General features: G+C 35.9%; 1 protein-coding gene across 1 annotated transcript in view; it reads right to left on the minus strand.

Moving 5' to 3' along the window:
* Nucleotides 1–698: 698 nt before the first annotated feature.
* Nucleotides 699–21,977, minus strand: part of LOC129478558 (uncharacterized) — a 78,102-nt gene continuing 56,823 nt past the window's right edge. The window contains exons 4-6 of the mRNA XM_055270087.1: nt 12,038–12,128; nt 11,481–11,767; nt 699–1,049 (exon numbers count right to left, since the gene is read on the minus strand). Coding sequence (XP_055126062.1) covers nt 11,735–11,767; nt 12,038–12,128 — 124 coding nt within the window. The 3' untranslated portion in view covers nt 699–1,049; nt 11,481–11,734. The remainder of the gene's footprint in view (nt 1,050–11,480; nt 11,768–12,037; nt 12,129–21,977) is intronic.

Genomic DNA, 21,977 nt, shown 5'->3' on the forward strand with positions numbered 1-21,977 from the left:
AGGGTGTGTTTTACCCACGCCCTAGATTTTTGGGAACACAGGCTCAGCATTATGTAAGGTCTGCTGAGGAGGATAATGTGACGCTTCTCTTTATGGGAAAGCCCTCATTCTGATCATATATATATATATATGATTCTCTCTATATAGGAATATATAGATATATATAATTTCTATATATAAATATAGAAATTATATATATATTTCTTTTTTAAATGCACTTTATCCTTTAGCCAAACTGCCAGATCACTCAGATTGGCACACATCTATTTATCTCTACTGTCAGCTCCTGTAAATGGTAGCATTTACCCAAGACAGAAAAATCGCTTGGAATAACCAGTATACTTGTTTCAATAATCTGCAGAGCCATAAATGAGAATGATTCAGAATAGAAGAGTAGCTGGTTTCAAATACTATTTCTTTTTCCTCCCAGCCCACTACTAGAGCCTAGTACAGTACTGTATAGTGTGGGCCTTTGTGGAGGCTTCTATTTCCCACCTGTATTTCTTTTTCTTTTTCCAGCAACAGTCTGCCTTTGTGCCAACTCCTAAATAACCATAAATTTTGTTCTTATAAACCTTAATGAATGCTTGGCCAAGATGCTGTAACTATTGGCTTCTATATTGGAGCATAAATGGAAAGGGGGGAAAAAAGTGCACTGTGAAAAACTGGATAAAATGGAAAAAAGATCACAGCAAACCCAAAGTCGCAATTTGCCTTTAATGTGAAGGAGGCCTTGTTTTCACGGTGTGGCAGCTTTCAGGGGTTTTAATCTCAAAGTGGCTGATCAATTTAAGGTAAGTGGCAGGCATTTGGCCTTGTTCCCAGGCTTTGCTTTGCTGCTCTGAGAAAAGAAAGGATTCAGTCAGACACACAGACAACAGGCATCATCAGCGGCTCCCACATTCCAAGCATTTTAACACAGATTAGGTTGGCATGATTCTACTGTTTACTGAAATCTCCTAGGTGTTGCATTTTTCCTTTTCCTTGCTGCGGTTATCCAAGATGGTTTTCTCAGGTCAAGACCTTCGTATGCCAAATAGCTTGCAGTGCTGTGAAGGGAAAAGAGGAGCAGAGGTCAAGACTTCTGATTAAAATGCTATTTCACTTGCTTGCTGCAAAATATGAGACTTCAGACAGCAGGTAATTGAGCACTGAACTTTTTGCCTAAGGCATACATTGAGACAGGAACTGTTTTACATGCATGCCTGAGGGGGAAAAAAAACAAAGATAATTTCTTTAACAAGGACAAACTTAATTCAACTAGGAATGCCCAAAGGATTAACAGGGTGATCTGTAGTTATTTTCGCTTCAGATTTTATAAGCATGAGGCTTACAGATAATGTTGAACAAGATTACAACCAATATAGTCCATTTTTAAATTAATATTTTTACACCATATACTCTTTATTTTTTCAAACAGTAATATTAAATGAGTTCAACAGACCCCTTACCACTGTCTCATCTTCTTAGCAAAAGTTAATTTTTTAATCCATTTGACCTATAACATAGGTTAAATAAAATATGTATTCCATCGATTAAGCCAAAAAACAAATAAATTGTCTCTCATATATTTTGGCTATATTATACCGTATAGAAAATTTGTATTTTAAAATACATTTTCACAGTTTTTAAAGATACTTTGCCTTACTTTAATATAATCAAGAACACCTTCCCATTAGTCTTCTTCATGGCAGATCTCCTCATGTTTTATTTCTCTCTAAGAATTTTATCAAAATAAGAAACTACTACAGATTTTTAAAAGTAATTTTTCTAGCTATTATACTTTTCAAAGGCAATGTTGAATTATTATACTTACTATACCTAGAAATGCCTTCCTGATATTTCATACATTTACATTGACTTATTTCTTCCAAAACTAACACACTGTTGCACTTGAGTAACTTATATTAAGAATAAGTATTCTTCAAAAAAACTAGCCCGGCATGGTGGCAGGCACCTGTAGTCCCAGCTACTCAGGAGGCTGAGGCAGGAGAATGGCGTGAACCCGGGAGGCGGAGCTTGCAGTGAGCCGAGATCGCGCCACTGCACTCCAGCCTGGGCGACAGAGGGAGACTCCGTCTCAAAAAAAAAAAAAAAAAAAAAAAAAGAGTAAGTATTCTTGTTTGTAAGGGTTAGCTTAGAAACTAATGCAACTATAACCAGTTATCTTAACTTCAGTTGTTATATATGTAAGTGTGGCTTTTAAAAAATAATATATGACTTTTCACTGATTAAAGAAAAAAATAGAGTCAGAAAAGAAGCAGCTAGCAACCGTCCTTCTGCTGTTGCTGCACATGTCTTATCAACTTGTGATACTTGTCAACATGTGATACTTGGAACTGCAGCAGCCATCTTGCAAACATGAAAAGAGCCAGCCTAAGAGGCCTAGCTGAAGTGCTGAGGATGGCAGACAGGAAAGATGGAAAAAGTATGGTTTTAAATTATGTCATTGAGCCATTGAACCAAAAATCCTGGGTCCACTCAACTTGAGATTTCTCCTTGTGTAAGATAATAGATTCCCTTTCATTCATGCAATCATATTTGTTGAGCATCTACCATGTCCCAGATCCTATTCTAGGTGTCTGAAGTAGCTCAGTGAACAAAACACAAGATCCCTACCCTTGTGGAACTTACATTCTAGCCAAGAGAGATATTATAATAAACTAAAAACGTAAGTAAGAAAATTCTATAGTATGTTAGGAAATAGTAAGCAGAAAAAAATTGATAAGAGGAGCATGGCAAAAAGAATCAAGAATGCTGGGATCAAAGGGACAGGTTTTGATGTTGAATAAAGTGAGAATTGGTTGGCTTCACTGAAGAAGTGAGATTTGAACAAACACTTGAAGGAAATGAAAGACTTATTTCTTAAGCCAGTGGAAGATAGGTTGTATTTTTCTTATTGTTGACAATCCTGTAAGTGAGAGGGAGATATGGGAAGAGAGAGAGAAAGACAGAGAGAGATTTGGGATAGGGTCTGATTCCAGCTCCTCTTTGATTCTTCTTAGTTCCAGACAACCAAACGATTTTTTCCTTTGCTTAAGTGTCAGCTGGGTTTCTGTCACTTGTCACTTAAAGAAGATAGATTAGTAAGTTTTCTGTTGGTCGCAAATAAACTATCTCTGGTTCCAGGAACAGCAAGCCCAAATAGATACTGAGCCATAATTCCATCCTCTGTATAAAGAGTTTTATTGCCCACACTGGGGGGTGTCCAGGCATCCATAAAACATGGCCTGTGAGGTTTTCAGCTTCCCAAGTGGAGTGAGAAGATGCTCAGGACTGGGGTGGAGCTAAAAAGAGAAGCTCTATTTTGGGACTGGTAGTAAAAATTGATGGGCATCTGCAGGAAGAAAGATAAATAACAGAGAAAAAGAGGTGAACAACTAAAAAATGTATACTGTATCTAGGAGATAGGAACAGAGAACACTAGCTAGAAGCAACATCTCCCATTTTTTTGTAAAATGGGTTCAATGAGAATACCTACCTCATAAGACTCTCGCAGGGTTATTCTGATTAAATGACATAATGCATGTAACCACAGGGCTATGATTTGGTAACTGTTCCATAAAAATTGGCCATATACCTTTACTATATCTATTTGTATTTGGTTCTTTTTGGGAGGCATACTACACAAGTTTATTTCAAAACATTGCTGTCGGATAAGAGATTTATGGATTCTGTGTGATTATGGATATTAACTAGAGAATCTGTGTGTGTTGTTATATATTTGGGAGTGTCTTAGTCCATTCAGACTGCTATAACAAAATACCTTACACTGGGTGCTCAAAAATACCAATAAGTAAATTGCAATGCAATGAGAGATTGTTCTTTAATGTGATGACAGTGCAAAATTTCAATAGGGTCAGAGAAAACTGGATGCTCATATTGGAGGCTGACTTACAGACTTACAAAAATACACATTTATTTCTCACAGTCCCAGCGGTTGGGAAGTCCAAGATCAAGGCACCAGCAGATTCCTTGTCTGGTGAGGAATCTCTGCTTTACAGATGACACCTTGGTGCTTCGTCTTCACATGACAGTAAGGGCAAGGCGGCTCCCTTCAACCTCTTTTATAATAAGCACTAATCCCATTCATGAAGACAGAGCCCTCATAACTTTATTCCCAAAAGACTGTCACTTCTTAATACTATCATACTGGGTGCTAGGTTCCAACGTATGAATTTGAGGGAGTGCCAACATTCAGACCATAACAGGGAGGGTGGGACAGAGTGTGTGTGTGTGTGTGTGTGTGTGTGTGCATGTATATATATATGCATGCTAGTGCATGTTCAGTTCTTGACTTCTCATGGTATTATTATGCTCTCAATTATCTTGCTTCCCCCCTCATGTTTCTTCCATGTCCAATTTGTCATTGACTCCAAGAGAGGTAGTTGAGGTATATTTAAAAATCAAAGCTGGCCTTGGAATTAGAACCCCACGTTAAATCTATTAGTTCTGTGACACTAAGCAAATCACTTAGTCTCTCACAGCCTCAGTTTGTCACCTTCAAATCAATGAGAAAACCACACAGGCTCCTAACATGACACCTATCCCATGGTAGATACTCAGGATATTTTGTTGAGCCTGCATCTTCTTTCATGATATCTCTGAAATCTATGCCTTTCTTTTGTTACCTTTGCCACCCTGGAGCAGGCCTTTTATCCCCTCTCATCCAAGCCTCAGCCTCCAATCTGAACATCTAGTTTTCTCTGACCCAATTGAAGTCATGCAATGTCATCAGATTAAAAAATAATCTCTCACTGCATTGCAATTTATTTATTGGTATTTTTGAAGCAAACCACCAAAAATATCAAAGTCTGATATTTTCCTTTCATACTTTTAGGTACATATGTTGTCAATATTGCCATTCTCTAGGCCTAAGAAGACCCTTACTTGCTTAACTATTACTAAATATTCTTTGTTAACTCACTTTCTCTGTGCTGTGTGACAACTCTCTCTTCTGAAGACTATATACTACTCTAAGCCCTGTAAGATACTAAGATAAATGAGTCCAAAAAATCTTGGCTCTACCACTCGCCTGCAATAATATTAATAAAAACCACTACGTATTATGCCCTTACATGGAAATATGCTATGATTTTATATGTGTTATCTCATATAATCCTCACAACAACCCTATAAGGTATTCTTATTGTTATTTTATGAGAAAACTGTAGCTTGGGAATATTAAATCCATTTCCCATTATATAGATAGAAAGTGGTAGGGAACAGATTTGAATCCAGATCAAAGCCTAAACTCTTAAGCTCTCAGCTACTCTGCCTGTGTTATATTCTTGGAGAAATAATAGAAATGGCTGTACCATCAGACTGATTACAAAAGAGTTAACTGCAACTTGCAAGTGGCATTAACTACTTAAAACTACTTACAAATTACCTACTTATACATTCCTCAGAAAATTTTGCAACTCATTGTAGGTATCTTAGTTAATGTCTCCTAGCTTCAACTATAAAATATCAGTGATATCACCTAGTTTATAGAGTTGATAGCAGTATTATTTGAATTAGTGCCTTAATGTGGTTAAAGGGCTAGTATAGCTTCTGATATAGACACCTAATATATATTAGTTCCCTTCATGTCCTATGCTCCTTCTAATCAATTTAAATATTTGCTGCAACATTTGGATTTTCATTTAATGCTCTTCATGGAGATTGATTAAAAAGCTAAAAGAACAGAGCAGGTCTTGTGAAGAAAGGAGTGCTCATTCTACAGCTGACTCAAGGGAGGCTTGATGATTTTCATCAAGTAACTGAAGGATTTTAGAGTCACTGATCATTTGTTCTCCATGTGCTCAAAAGAGTGAAAAAGAAGAACAAAATAAGATAAATGTAATTCTAGAGATATTTCGATGAGACACTAGGAAGAATTTAATGATGTCAAAAAAGGAAAAAAATGTTGGAATAAGACAGAAAAAAATGTCTCAGAAGATCTTTGAAAGTTAAGCTATGGCCTAGGTAATTTATAAACACACCCATCTAAAGCAACAGACTGAGCCAAGTAATTGATCAACATTTCCTCTAATTCTGTTGGTCTAGAGATTTCTTTTTTCTTGATCGAAGCTAAGGAAAAATATCTTTCTGTGTATTGTGGTATGTTTCTACTGTCAAAGGAGCCCACTTGTGGTCCTTGTGTTGATGAGATTATTAGGTTACTTTCTAATTTCTCCTAATTATAATCATACCTTTCATCAATCCAGCCTACCTGTAAAATTTTTGAATAGAACAGAATGAAATGTAAGAACCATCACTTGTCCCCTCTATTTGACTCTCTCAATGTTAATATTAAGAGTAAAAATATTATGTGTATGTATACACACACATAAAGATATACAGATATACAGTTGTATACACATCCATCCAGATATACAGTTGACCCTTGAACAATGCAGAGGTCGGGGTGCCAACCCCTCACGCATATATGTTTTGATTCTCCAAAAACTTAACTATTAATAGCCTACCATAGTAGGTTGACAGTAGATTAACACATATTTTGTATGTTATGTATATTACATGTTGTATTCTTCCAATAAAATAAGCCAGAAAAAGGAAAATGTTATTAAGAAAATACTAAGGAAGAGAAAATACAGTTACAGTACTATATTGTATTTATCAATACCATAAATTTACATGGTCTGTTTACAGTATGAATCATCTGTCTGAAAGTCAACATTTTCTTGTAATATCATGACTATTCTATGCTTCTTGGGAGCACTTCCAGCATCACTAGTGGCACTTTGTATGGGTCCCATAATGTTATTCAAGATTTACAGTATGGCACTAAGCATAATGAAAAATACACAAGAATCACAAGAGACCACTTTTTACTGCTATATGCAATTTACTGGAGAGACAAACTGCTCACATGGAGATGATTAGCATCACATAGCATTTTAAGCAGATACAACGCTTGAGCTCACTACAATAGCAACAGGAGATGGCTATAAAATTATTATGGTACTGTAATATGTACTACAATTAGTTTTATGCAGTTATTGCTTAAAATTGCATCTTGACGTTTGTTTACATTTCTCTCCACCACAAATTGCGCCATATTTGGTCTATAAGTGTGTATGTAAATTTTGATAAAATTTAACTTTTTATGATAAGAGTCGTGCATATTTTATGATAGTAAATGGTAAAACAGATGATTGTCTACACATATTATGTGCATTCATCACATATCTTTTTCTTAATTCACACAGTTCATCTGTTTTTTCAAATTGTTGCAAATCTCCAAAGCATTTTCCAAAACATATATGGAGAAAAATCTGCACAGTAAGTGAAATTGTGCAGTTCAAGCTTGTGTTGCTCAAGGGTCAACTGTATACACAAATATATATAATGATATAAAATTATTTTATTACCCAGTGAAGTAAGGTTATGTTATCCCCAGTTTACAGATGAGGAAACTGCCTAAGATAGATAAAGGATTGGCAAACATCTGCTTAAAGGCTCAAAAAGTAAATATTTTAGGATTTAGGCCATGACCCAACTTCTGTTACAACTACTCAGCTCTGCCATTGTAGCATAGATGTAGCCATAGATGTCATAAATAAATTGGCATGTCAGTGTTCCAATAAAACTTTATTTACAAAAGCATGCGACTTACCCATATGCCATATTTGCCAATCCCTTGGATAGATAACTAGATTTTTTTAAGTCCTGGTGATAAAGCAGTCATCAAGCTATAGTTTACTAAGAAAAACATTTACAATTAAAAGGGATTGTTGATTTTTAAAACATTTTGATGAACTGTATTAATACGTTTCTTAATATTAAGACATATTTGATTTCTGTAATAAACTTTATTCTTACTTTTAATATATTTTCTGCACATAGAAGAGAAATGAAAGCCCAGACTATAAGGATCCAGCTCCAGAAGAAAAGGGAGTTACAGAGAGAAGTAAGCCCAATATTCTGCATGCAAATTTTCCTATGAAGCATTTCCTGATTTCTAAGATGAGCACATATGGGGCAAGATGGCAGAAACTAGACAGAAAGCAGCTGCTAAGAAGCTAAAAAGCTAAGCAGATATTTAGGCAATCTCATGGTACCAAGGAAACAAAAATTGGAATTCAGAAACCACCAAGTAAAAGAGGCACTAGTAAACACTTCAGGCTTTCAATTAGGGCCGTGAAAGGGATATACCCTAGGAGTAAGAATAATGCAGAAATAGAAAAGCCTTAACCAGATTAAAGTGTTCTGCATGTACTCTACCTGCCCTCCAGGAGAAAAAAACTAAATCTTTCCTGGAAAAGCTTACATCATTCAGAGACTCTAATTTTTTCAATAAATTTCTTGTAATCAGTAAAAATTACTAAGTATACTAGGAAACGGGGCCAAAACAAAAATAAAGAGAAAAAATAGACAATTAAAAACAGAACCGTAGGTGATACAGACATTGGAGTTATAAGACAGTGACTTTAAAATAACTGTAACTGATATTTTGAAAAAACATAAATAAGAAGATAAAAAAAAATTTACCACAGAATTAAAACCCATTTTTAAAGTACCAAACACTACAATTAAAATTTAAGAGACTACCACTTTTTGTATTTCATTGTAGTATCAAAGAGGAATATTCACCATTTTCTGAAAAAGACTACTAAAACATTTCCCTTTTTAATTACATGTACCTGAGCCCCGATTTTCTTTACGTACTGAAATCAAAACAACATATCACAACAGATTAAGGACAGAAGCAATAAGAGAATCCCACTGTTTTCCATTAAACTGGGCATTTTAAAAAAAATTGTAAAAACAAGCCGGGCGTGGTGGCACATGCCTGTAATCCCAGCTACTTGGGAGGCTGAGGCAGGAGAATTGCTTGAACCTAGGAGGTGGAGGTTACAGTGAGCTGAGATTGTGCCACTGCACTCCAGCCTGGGCAACAAGAGAAAAACTCCATCCAAAAAAAAAAAAATTATAAAAACATAAAGCAAGGTTCTTTTTCTCGCTTAATATTTTTTGTTTTAGAAAATATAGCTGTTTTCACTTATTTATGTATTTTAACATGTAATGGGTTTATTGTTACTTTTAAATGATTTAATAAGTATGTTTAAATTTTCTCAGTTTTCCATTTCATTGTGGTAACAATTAATAGATATAACCCACATAAAGAAAAGCTCTTTAGAGTTCTCAATACTTTTTAAGATTGTAAAGGGTTGCAAGACCAAAAGGTTTGATAACACTGATCTATAGATTCAAAACATTTACAATCAAGTTCTCAGCATGATTTTTGTTTATCTGTCTGTGTGTGTGGAAATTGGCAAACTGTTTCTAAGCTTTATATGGAAATGCAAAGGATCAAGAATAGCCAAGAGAATTGTGAAGATTAGCTTACAGCTATCAAAGTTTATTTTAAAGCAACAGTAACCAAAAGAGTGATATTGGCACCAGGAAAAATAAACAGACCAAGAGGATAGAATTGAGTCCAGAAATAGTCCTTATATATAGTTACCTGATTTTCAACAACACTGTTACTATGATGGAGTGGAAAAAGGATGGTCTTTTAAATAAATTATGTTGGATTGATTGTTCTACATTCTCATCAGCATTTGGTATTTCAGTGTTTTGGATTTTAACCATTCTAATAGATGTGTGGTGTTATCTTGTTGTAATTTGAAATTCTCTAATGGCATATGATGTTGGACATCTGTTGATATGCCATTTGCCATCTGTCTACTTTCTTTGGTGAGGTGTTTGTTCAGGTCTTTTGCCCACTTTGTAATTGGGTTGTTTGTTTTCTTACTGTTGAGTTTTAAGAGTTATTTGTATATTTTGGATTCAAGACCTCTATCAGGTACGTGTTTTACAAATATTTCCCCTCAGTCTATGACTTGTTTTTTTTACTCTCTTAAGTTAATGCTTTAAAAGAAATTAAAAACAGAATCTTCTCTTATGTTATATTCTAGAACTTTTATTGATTTATCTTTCAATCCTTCTGAAATTGATTTTTATATCTGATGTGAAGTAGGGGTCAAGTTTTACATACACACACGTATACACACACAGACACACATATACATATATACATATATAGAATACACACACACACACACACGCACACACACACACACACGCACACATATCCATCCAGAACTCTTATTCATTTCTGGTAGGATTGTAAAATGGTACAGCCACTTTGGAAGACAAATGGAATTTTATGACAATGCTAAACCTTGTCTCGCCTTATGATCCAGCAATCATACTCCTATGTATTTGCCCAAATGAGTTAAAAACTTATGTTCACACAAAAATTTGACATTAATGTTTGCAGGAACTTTATTAATAATTGCCTAAAATTGAACGCAACCAAGATGTCTTTCAATAGATAAATGAATTAACAAACTGTGGTACATCCATACAATGTAATATTAATATTATTGAGCAATAAGAAAAAATGATCCACAAGCAGATACAGAGGAACCTTAAATGCATATTGCCAAGTGAAAGACGCCAGTCTGAAAGGCTACATATGTATATCTCCAACAAATGTCATTTTGGAAAAGACAAAACTATAGAGACAGTAAAAAGATTAGTGGTTGCCAAGGTGTATTAATCAGGGCTTTCCAGACAAACAGAACCAATAGGATGTTTATAAATATATAAGAAGAGATGGACTTTATGTTAATAACAATGTATCAATACCAGTTCATCAACTGTAACAAATGTATCACATCAATGCAAGACATAAATAGGGAAACTGGAAGAGCAGGGAGTATATGGGAATCTGTTCTTTGGCTCAATTTTCTGTAAAACTAAAATTGCATTAAAAATAAAGTCTATTAATTAAAATAAAATGCACTAACATAACAAAATTATTGATCATTTGGACTTATTAAAATTTAAAGCTTCTACTCATCAAAAGACACCATTAAGAGAATGAAAAGGCAAGATGCAAAGTGGAAGAAGATATTTGACATATTTAAATCACACAACTCATATCTAGACTATGTAAATATCTCTTATAAATTTATAAAAAACACAGGCTCAATTTTTTTCTAAACAGGAAAAAAACTTGAACGGCTTTTTACAAGAGATATGCAAATGACCGATGAACATGAATAGGTACTCAATATTACTAGTTATCCAGAAAATGCAAATTGAAAACAAAATAGGATATCTCTACACACACCCCAGAATGGCTAAAATTAAAAAGATTGACAATACCAAGTACTGATGAGGATATAGAGCAACAGAAACTCACAGGATGCTTTGAGGGTGTAAATTGGTAAAAACTACTTCGGAAATTTTGTTGCCAGTAAAGCTGAATATATGTGCACCGTATGATTCAGAAATTCAATCTGCAGGTATAAACCTAACTGAAATGCATACATATGTGCACAAAACAATAGTTAAGAGAATGAGAATATTCCTAGCACATTATTCTCCATAGCACCAAACTAGAAGCAACCCAAATGCCCATTGTATTAGCCCATTCTCACACTGCTACAAAGACATACCTGGGACTGGGTAATTTACAAAGAAAAGAGATTTAATTAGCTTGCAGTTCTGCAGGCTGTATAGGCTTCTGCTCCTGGGGAGACCTCAGGAAATTTACAATCATGGTGGAAGGCAAAGAGGAAGCAGGCACAGTCTTCACATGGCCAGGAGGAGAGAGAGGGAGTGAAGTGGCAGGTGCTACACACTTTCAAACAACCAGATCTTGTGAGAAATCCATCACAAGAGCAGCAAGAGGAAAGTCCATCCCCATGATTCAATCACCTTCCACAAGGCCCCTCCTCCAACACTGGGGATACAATTTGACATGAGATTTTAGTAGGGACACAGAGCCAAACTATATTACCTATTAACAATAGAATAGATAAATTGTGGTATATATGTATAATGGAATACAATTTAGCAATGAAGAAAACAATATCTATCTATAAAAACATTAATGAATCTCAAAGGTATAACATTTAGCAACAAAAGAGTATATACTATGTAATCTCATTCACATAAAATTCAAAAACAGGCAACATTAATTTATAGTAATAGGAATCTGTGCCGTGGTTACCTTTGGAGGAAGTAACAACAGGGACAGGAGCACAAAGTAGGCCTCTGTGGTGTTGTTAATGTTCAATATCTTGCTTTGTGTCAAAATCAAGCTGTAAAATTAAATTTATGCCCTTACAAGTCCATAAATTAAATTTAAATTTAATAAGTGAAACAAAAGCTATATCGTTGCCTAAATCAACCAACCATAAAGTCATGAGTCATAAAAATTCCCAAATTACTTTTAATCCTATCATTCCTAACCCTAAAACAAACAGTGAGGCCCTCCTGATAACAAGATGCACTCTCATTACAGACAGTCCAATGCTCTTCCTGTGCCCAGCACATTATTAATAATTAATAACTAATATTTTAGTGCCAGACACCACACTATTTGCATGCATTAATATATTGAAATCTCCCAATAACCCTTAGAGATGGCTATTATTAAGCTACTTTATAGATGACAAAGTAAATTTTCACAAGGTCACTATATCAGTCAATATCTTTCATTACATTTAAAAGAGACCAACTTTCATTTAAGCAAAAGGGAATGTGCTTAAAAGGGCATTGCAGAACTCCCAGAGTTGCCAGGACAGCCAATGTGAGGACCCTGTAGCCATGAACAATACCCCAAATCATGTAATGGAGCTGGTCCAATGTGAAAACGCTGTTTTATTGCCCAGCACTGGTGAGTGTGGCCCACTCTGCCACACTGCCAGACCTGGAGCCCAGACACGGGCACTGGCAAATCTGCCACTGCTCTGTGGGAGCTTGCCATAACTTCTGCCACCAGCACCACCAGCAAGAATGACTCTCAGTTCCCACTGCAGCAACCAAGTGCTGAGCACATGTTTCATGCCCTAAGGCAAAAAGGAATATATGCACTTATAAAATCCCAGGTTTGGAAGGTGGCAAGTGGGAATTTGAACCCAGCTGACTTGGTTCCAAAACCAGGGGCTCAAATTTTTGCGAGGCTGTCTACAAACGGGTGATGTTACTTTACCATTTTAAGGACCAAATGAGGCAAGCAAATCCAACAACAAGCAAACCCAACAACACCTCAGGTCACTGTGTCACTATCAGAAAGATTCAAAAATGGATTGCTTGACTAACTTATAGACAGAACAAAACTATTCATATGACAAATAGGGCTGCTGGAAATCACCAACTGCTTTAATGAAGGCAGGCAGGGAGGACCCCGTGTGACAGCTCATCCGAGAGCCAGAACTGCACCATGTGGGGCCATGTGGCTGCATGCTGACTCAGAAGAGGGGTGGGGAAGGAGGGCCACTTCTGATTCACCAAGACCACATCCTGCCCCTCCCTCATTCTTTCCCCTGGAAGCTGCACATCAATCTTCTTAGTAAAATCTCCCTGAAGCATGGGGCTCAGGTATTTTCAGCAAATGTCTGTGAACCTAAGAGTCCCATTTTCCAGGAACATTTGGCCCTGCTTCTTTTCAATGGCATTTAGGTGTGAAGTTGACTGTGACCAAGTGTGAAGCTGATAGTCTGCACATGAATACTCAGGGCTTGATTTGGGTTATTTAGTTTTCACTGTGTTTTCTTGGGCACAAACCAATATCTAACATCTTATATATATATGTCCTTTAAAAAACTGGTTTTAGCTGGTTTAAATCAGAAAGAAAATTCTTAAACACACAATACCAGTTAGGTAACAACTTGGGAGAAATGTGTTCTTTCTGACAATCGTGTAAACACATATTCATTATCATCAAAGACTAAGCAAGCATGTCATCCTGCTCTGATTCATCTTAGGAAAACATGTGGTAGGCAATCCAAAACCTTCAAATAAAGAATAAAAAGAGGCAAGGTCAAGTTTTTTGTTAAAGGAAATTTAGTAAAATTAGTGTCTTTGTGGACTTTTTAATTTTGTTTGCAGTTTTGAAGGTTGGGGTTTTTTGGGGTTTTTTACATTTGTTTTAGGCTATCATTATTATTATTGGTTTCTACTGAAGGCAGTAGTGGGAGTTAGGATTAGAAAGGTTGTGGTAGTCAATATATGGAGGACTTTGAAAGGTTAGGGGTCTGATCTTTATTCTGTAGGGAGGGAGTAATTCATAAAGGTTTTTTATCTACTTTATTTTTACAATTTTTTAGCCAAATAGAACAAAGAGAAAAGTGTGGAAATTTTAAGTAAATTTAATTTTTTAAATCACACATTATGCAATCACCATTCATGTCAAGAAATAGAAAACCATCAGCACCTCAGGAAGTTCCTTTGTGGTATTTTTAAATTTAAAAAATTATTAACTATAACCAAATAGAGTGAAAACGTAAAACATGTATGTTCTGTTTAACGTGTCATTGCCATCAAGGTCAAGAAGTCTAAGATCAAAAGCACCCCAGAAATCTCCTGAGTTTAACTCCCAAATCACAACTTTCTCCCTGTGCATCCACCATTCCCAAACCATAAGGTAATTGCTACCCAGATATTTGGAATAATCATTTCTTTGTTTTTCTTTATGTTTTTACCACCTAGGTATGCATTGCTAAATAAGATAGTTGAGTTTTGCCGTTTTTGAACTTTGTTCAGATACAGTCATGCTTGATGTTTTCTTTGTTGTTTTGCTTCTTTGCCCAACAGTATTTTTGAGGAGTCATCCATGCTGATTCTTGTAGTTCATAGTCACTTTCTTTATTATAAATAATCTGTTGCATGAATATATCACAAGTTATTTATCCATGCTATAGTTGTTAGACAGTTAGTGGTTTCCAGGCTGAGGCTATTACAAATAATGTTAAGGCATTGTCTGTGTGTATGTAAGAGAAAAAGAGAGAGAGAATTAAGATGTATCTAGTAGTACTATTTAAGATGTATCTAGTAGTACTATGCAAGCTGAACTCAGGGAGAAAAGAATTAGGGAATTTAGTTGGGAGACTCAACCATAAACAATCAAACATATGAACTTAGTGATTAAAAAAGAAAGTAAGAAAGGACAGATTCCTAGCAAGAGTTCCCATTACTCTGCATTTTTGCCTGCTTTTGATGCTATCCATAATTTTAAATGTTTGCTAAAATAATAAGGAAAAATTAGCTATTGCTTTACATTTCAGTTCCCTAATTAGTAGTGAGTTTGAGCATTCTCTTGTATTTTTTCACCAGACTATGAAAATTTGTGTGTAAATTGCCTATGCATATCCTTTGCCCATTTTTCTATCAACTGATTCTTGTCTTTCTTGCTGATTTGGGGGAACTCAGTAAGTTCTGAATATTAATCCTTTGTCTATTACCTATATTGTATAGCTATTTTACTTGCATGTTGCTTATCTCTGTTCATAGTGTCTTTTGCTGTATGTAAATTTTATTTGTATATATGATGACTTTTTTGAGGTGTTACCTTAGCTAGGCTACAATATCTAATTATTCAATTAAACATCTAGTCTTAGTTTTCTTGTGAAGGTAGTTTGCAGATATAATTAAAGCCCTTACTCAGGTGACCTTAAATAAGGGAGATTATCTTAAATAATCTGAGTAAACCCAATTAAATCAGTTGAAAAGCCTTAAAAGTGGGACTGAGGCTTCTCCCAAAGGAATATGAAGTTTCACACTATGAAATTCCCTTTCTAAAGACCTTCTCTACTGATTTCAGACTTTCTTAGTAAGCCCCAACAATCACACAAGACAATCCATATGTGTGTGTGTGTGTCTGTTTGTGTACACACACATCTCTATCTTTCTATATATATATATATATATATATATATATATATATATATACATATATCTGCATCTATATTTATCTGTTTATATGTGTGTGTGTGTGTGTGTGTGTGTATTTAAATTTGAATTTGTATTTATAATTATTCTCCCTGCTGGTTCTGCTTTTCTGGTTGAACCCTGATACAGTATAATATTTTTACATAGTCAATCTATCAATATTCTCATTTATAGCTGCTGGGTTTTGTGTCTTGCTGACGTAGTCTTCATATAAACATGTTTGTAAGTCATGATTATACAGAATTCGCAGTAATGGCTAAAGATTGAAAATCCCCTTCATTCCTCTCTACTATTTCTTCCCCATCTAGAAGTAACCATTGTTAATAAGTTGGACTATATTTGTCAAGCCTATTTTTTATATAAAAAAAATAGCCCGTGTGTGTGTGTGTGTGTGTGTGTGTAAAAGTCTACAAAGTGAGCTGGAAGAACACAGCCCAACTTAATGACAATGATTACATGTAAATGAGAAAAAAGTGGTAGACAGAAGTGAAAAGGGACTTTCAGCATTTTGTACTTTTGATTGTCTAAATCTTACATAATGAGAATCTATTTGTATTTAAGTGATTTTTATATTAAAAAATCTTTATAAAAATTATTAATAATGATTCCATGATTCCAATATTTCAAATTTGGGTAAGCCAAGAGATAATGGTTCCATTGAGATAAATAAAAATGCCAAAAACAAGATGTTTACTGCAAGCATTACAAACTCCAAAGCCATGCTTAAATGCATAATAAAAGACAATAGGAAGATTGAATGTGGTGTCTAGCTAGGAGCACATGCTTGGCCTAAATTTCAAAAGTCTGTGGACAAATAAAACATATCTACAGGCCAAATTTGGCTTGTGGGCCATAGCTGTGTAACCCTTCCAACCATATAGGAAAAGAAGAGGTTGATTTCAAACCAAGAACGATAGAATTTGAGCCTTAGAGATGTTTTTAAAATCATAAAAGCTAAGACTCCAGTAAAAACAACAGCATAATTTGGTAAGAACTTGTTCTTTTTGAAAGGTGTATTATAGATACACATTCATGTTGTTTAAGAATTTCATCCTATTCTGATTTAATTTTGGCTGAAGGGCTGGAGCAATACAAAATTCTCTTCATCTACTTTCAGATAAATAGGAAGAGACACATTTCTCATAAAGATAATTTAGTAAGAGCTCTATTAAGTTTAGGAAACTGAGAAATGGCAAATTTTTAATTTTACAGTGTGACATTTAATAGAAGATTCCATTAGAAATACCATACTTAATATCAAATGGTTTTTTTAAAAATGAGGGACAGCAACATGGCCAGGACTCAGCATTTATCTCACACTTGTCAAGGTATAACTGTTGAGCAGACACTGTAATGGATAACAGCCCACAAATGTTTAAAGACCAAAAATTAATCAATGTAATACATCATATCAATACAATAAAGCTCACATGATCATCTCAATAGAAAAGGGAAACATTTCACACAATGCAAGACTAAAATATTGCTTATAAAAAACTAGGAATGGAAGGGAACTTTCTCAACTTGATAAAGTGCATATATGGAAAAACCCACAGTTAATACATGTTGAGCATCCCAAATCTGAAAGTCCAAAATCCAAAATGCCCTAAAATCCAAAGCTTTTTGAGTGCTGACATCATGCTCAAAAGAAATGTTCACTGGATCATTTCAAATTTTTTATTTTTTTATTTGGGATATTCAACTGGTAAGTACAATGCAAATATACCAAAATCCAAAAAAACAACCACCACATCCAGAACACTTCTGGTCCCAACTAGTTCAGATAAGGTATATACAACCTGTGTAATACATAAGGGTGAAGAACTGAATGTTTTTCCCCTAAGATCAAGAACAAGACAAGAGTGATTATTCTCACTACTTCCATTTAACATTATACAAGGTGAGCCAATTAGGGGAGAAAATGAAATGAAAGGCAATAAAATTTGAAAGAAAGAAGTAAAATATATGTATACATGACATGATTAAGTCATCATGATTCAGAAAATCCTAAATAATCTAGCAAAAACTATTCAAACTAATGAGTTTTGCAATGTTGCAGGATACAAGATCATTATACAAAAATCAATTGTGTTTCTACACACTTGCACTGAACAATCCAAAATGAAATAAAGAAAATAATTTCATTTCTTACAGCATCAAAAATAATAAAATATTTACAAATATATTTAACAAAGGAAGTGAAAAACTTGTGTTCTGGAAAGTATAAAATATTATTGAAAGAAATTAAAGACAACCTAAATAAATGGAAAGACATAACACTTTCATAGATTAGATACCATGAATACACCCATGTTCATGGGCAATATTTCCCAAACTGATCTACAGATTCAACTCAACTATTCAAACCATTCAATGGACAAAGAATAGACTTTGTAGCAAATGGTGCTGAACCCTTGCCTCACACTATGTAGAAAAATTCACACAAAATAGATCAAAGACCTCACTGTAAGAACTACTATAATTTCATAAAACTAGTTTATAAAATGAAAACTATAAAACTCTTAAAAGAAAATACCAGCTTAAACTTTTATAACCTTGAGTAAGAGAAAAGTTTCATAGATATGACACTAAAAGTACAAGCAACAAAGAAACAGATGGATAAATTGGATTACATCAAAATTTAAAATTTTTGTGCTATAAAAGTTATCATCAAGAAAGTGAAGAGACAACCCATGAAATGGGAGAAAATATTTGCAAATCATATTTCTGATGAGAGACTTATACCTAGAATATGTATAGAAATCTTATGATTCAGAGGTGGCTGGCAAGATGGCCAAATAGGAACAGCTCCAGTATGCAGCTCCCAGTGAGATCAACACAGAAAGCCGGTAATTTCTGCATTTCCAACTGAGACGGTGGGAGCAGCCCATGGAGGGCAAGCTGAAGTGTGGTGGGGTGTCACCTCACCCAGGAAGCACAAGGGGTCAGGGAACTCCCTCACCTAGCCAAGGGAAGCTGTGAGGGACCGTGCCATGAGGCACGGTGCATTCTGGCCCAGATACTACACTTTTCCCACAGTCTTCACAACCCACAGACCAGGAGATTTCCTCAGGTGCCTACACCACCAAGGCCCTGGGTTTCAAGCACAAAACTGGGTGGCCATTTGGGCAGACCTCGAGCTAGCTGCAGGAGTTTTCTTTTCTTTTTTTTTTTTTCATATCTCAGTAGCGCCTGGAACACCACCAAGGCAGAACTGTTCACTCCCCTGGAAAATGAGATGAAGCCAGGGAGCCAAGTGGTCTAGCTCAGCAGATCCCACCCACACGGAGCTCAGCAAGCTAAGATCCACTGGCTTGAAATTGTCGCTGCCAACACAGCAGTCTGAAGTCAACCTGGGATGCTGGACCTTGGTGGGGGGTGGGGCATCCACCATTACTGAGGCTTGAGTAGGAGGTCTTCCCCTCACAGTGTAGACAAAGCTGTAGGGAGTTTGAACTAGGCAGAGCCCACCGCAGCTCAGCAAAGCCACTGTAGCCAGACTGCCTCTCTAGATTCCTACTCTCTGGGTAGAGCATCTATGAAAGAAAGGCAGCAGCCCCAGTCAGGGCCTTACAGATAAAACTCCCATCTCCCTGGGACACAGCACCTGGGTGAAGGGCTGTGGGCACAGCTTCTGCAGACTTAAACATTCCTGCCTGCCAGCTCTGAAGAGAGCAGCGGATCTCCCAGCACTGAAAATCTAGAAGAAATGGATAAATTTCTGGACACATACACCCTGCCAAGACTAAACCAGGCAGAAGTGGAATCCCTGAATAGACCAATAACAAGTTCTGAAATTGAGGCAGTAATTAATAGTCTACCAACCAAAAACAAGCCCAGGACCAGACAGATTCACAGCTGAATTATACCAGAGGTACAAAGAGTAGCTGGTACCATTCCTTCTGAAACTATTCCAATCAATAGAAAAAGAGGGACTCCTCCCTAACTCATTTTATGAGGCCAGCATCATCCTGATACAAAAAACTGGCAGAGACACAACTGAAAAAAGAAAATTTCAGGCCAATATCCCTGATGAACGTCGATGTGAAAATTCTCAATAAAGTACTGGCAAACCAAATCCAGCAGGACATCAAAAAGCTTACCCACCATGATCAAGTTGGCTTCATCCCTGGGATGCAAGGCTGGTTCAACATACACAAATCAATAAATGTAATCCATCACATGAACACAACCAATGACAAAAATCACATGATTATCTAAATAGATGCAGAAAAGGACTTTGGTAAAATTCAACACCCCTTCATGCTAAAAACTCTCAATAAACTAGGTACTGATGGAACATATCTCAAAATAATAAGAGCCATTTATGACAAACCCACAGCCAGTATCATACTAAATGGGCAAAAGCTGGAAGCATTCCCTTTGAAAACTGGCACAAGACAAAGATGCCCTCTCTCACCACTCCTATTCAACGTAGTATTGGAAGTTCTGGCCAGGGAAATCAGGCAAGAGAAAGAAATGTATTCAAATAGGAAGAGAGGAAGTCAAATTGTCTATGTTTGCAGATGACATGATTCTATATTTAGGAAACCCCATCGTCTCAGCCCAAAATCTCTTTAAGCTGATAAGAAACTTCAGCAAAGTCTCAGGATACAGAATCAGTGTGCAAAAATCACAAGCATTCCTATACACCAATAATAGACAAACAGAAAGCCAAATCACGAGTGAACTCCCATTCGCAATTGCTACAAAGAGAATAAAATACCTAGGAATACAACTTACAAGGGATGTGAAGGACCTCTTCAAGAAGAACTGCAAACCACTGCTCAAGGAAATAAAAGAGGACACAAACAAATGGAAAAACATTCCATGTTCATGGATAGGAAGAATCAATATTGTGAAAATGGCCATACTTCCCAAAGTAATTTATAGATTCAGTCCTATCCCCATCAAGCTACCATTGACTTTCTTCACAGAACTGGAAAAAAACTACTTTAAATTTAATATGGAACCAAAAAAGATCCCGTATAGCCAAGACAATCCTGGGCAAGAAGAGCAAAGCTGGAGACTCCATGCTACCTGACTTCAAACTATACTACAAGGCTACAGTAACCAAAACAGCATGGTACTGGTACCAAAACAGATATATAGACCAGTGGAACAGAACAGACGCCTCAGAAATAACACCACACATCTGCAACAATCTGATCTTTGACAAACCTGACAGAAACAAGCAATGGGGAAAGGATTCCCTATTTAATAAATGGTGTTGGGAAAACTAAGCCATATGCAGAAAACTGAACCTGGACCCCTTCCTTACACCTTATACAACAATTAATTCAAGATGGATTAAAGACTTAAATGTAAGACCTAAAACAATAAAAACCCTAGAAGAAAACCTAGGCAATACCATTCAGGACATAGGCATGGGCAAAACTTCATAACTAAAACACCAAAAGCAATGGCAACAAAAGCCAAAATTGATAAATGGGATCTAATCCAACTAAAGAGTTTCTACACAGCAAGAGAAACTACCATCATAATGAACAGGCAACCTACAGAATGGCAGAAAAATTTTGCAATCTATCCATCTGACAAAGGGCTAATATCCAAAATCTACAAGGAACTTAAACAAATTTACAAGAAAAAAACAACCCCAGCAAAAAGTGGACAAAAGATATGAACAGACATTTCTCAAAAGAAGATCCTTTATGCGGCCAACAGACATATGAAAAAAAGCTCATTATCACTGGTCATTAGAGAAATGCAAATCAAAACTACAGTAAGATACCATCTCATGCCAGTTAGAATGGCGATCATTAAAAAGTCAGGAAACAACAGATGCTGGAGAGGATGTGGAGAAATAGGAATGCTTTTACACTGTTGGTGGAAATGTAAATTAGTTCAGCCATGTGGAAGACAGTGTGGTGATTCCTCAAGGATCTAGAACCAGAAATATCATTTGACCCAGCAATCCCATTACTGGGTATATACCCAAAGGATTATAAATCATTCTACTATAAAGACACATGCACACGTATGTTTATTGCAACACTGTTCACAATAGCAAAGATTGGAACCAACCCAAATGCCCATCAATGATACACTGGGTAAAGGAAATGTGGCATGTATACACCATAGCATACTATGCAGTCATAAAAAAAGGATGTGTTCATGTCCTTTGCAGGGACATGGATGAAGCTGGAAACCATCATTCTCAGCAAACTAACATGGGAACAGAAAACCAAACACCACAT

The sequence above is a fragment of the Symphalangus syndactylus genome, chromosome 3, assembly GCF_028878055.3.
Source record: "Symphalangus syndactylus isolate Jambi chromosome 3, NHGRI_mSymSyn1-v2.1_pri, whole genome shotgun sequence".
NCBI lineage: Eukaryota > Metazoa > Chordata > Mammalia > Primates > Hylobatidae > Symphalangus > Symphalangus syndactylus.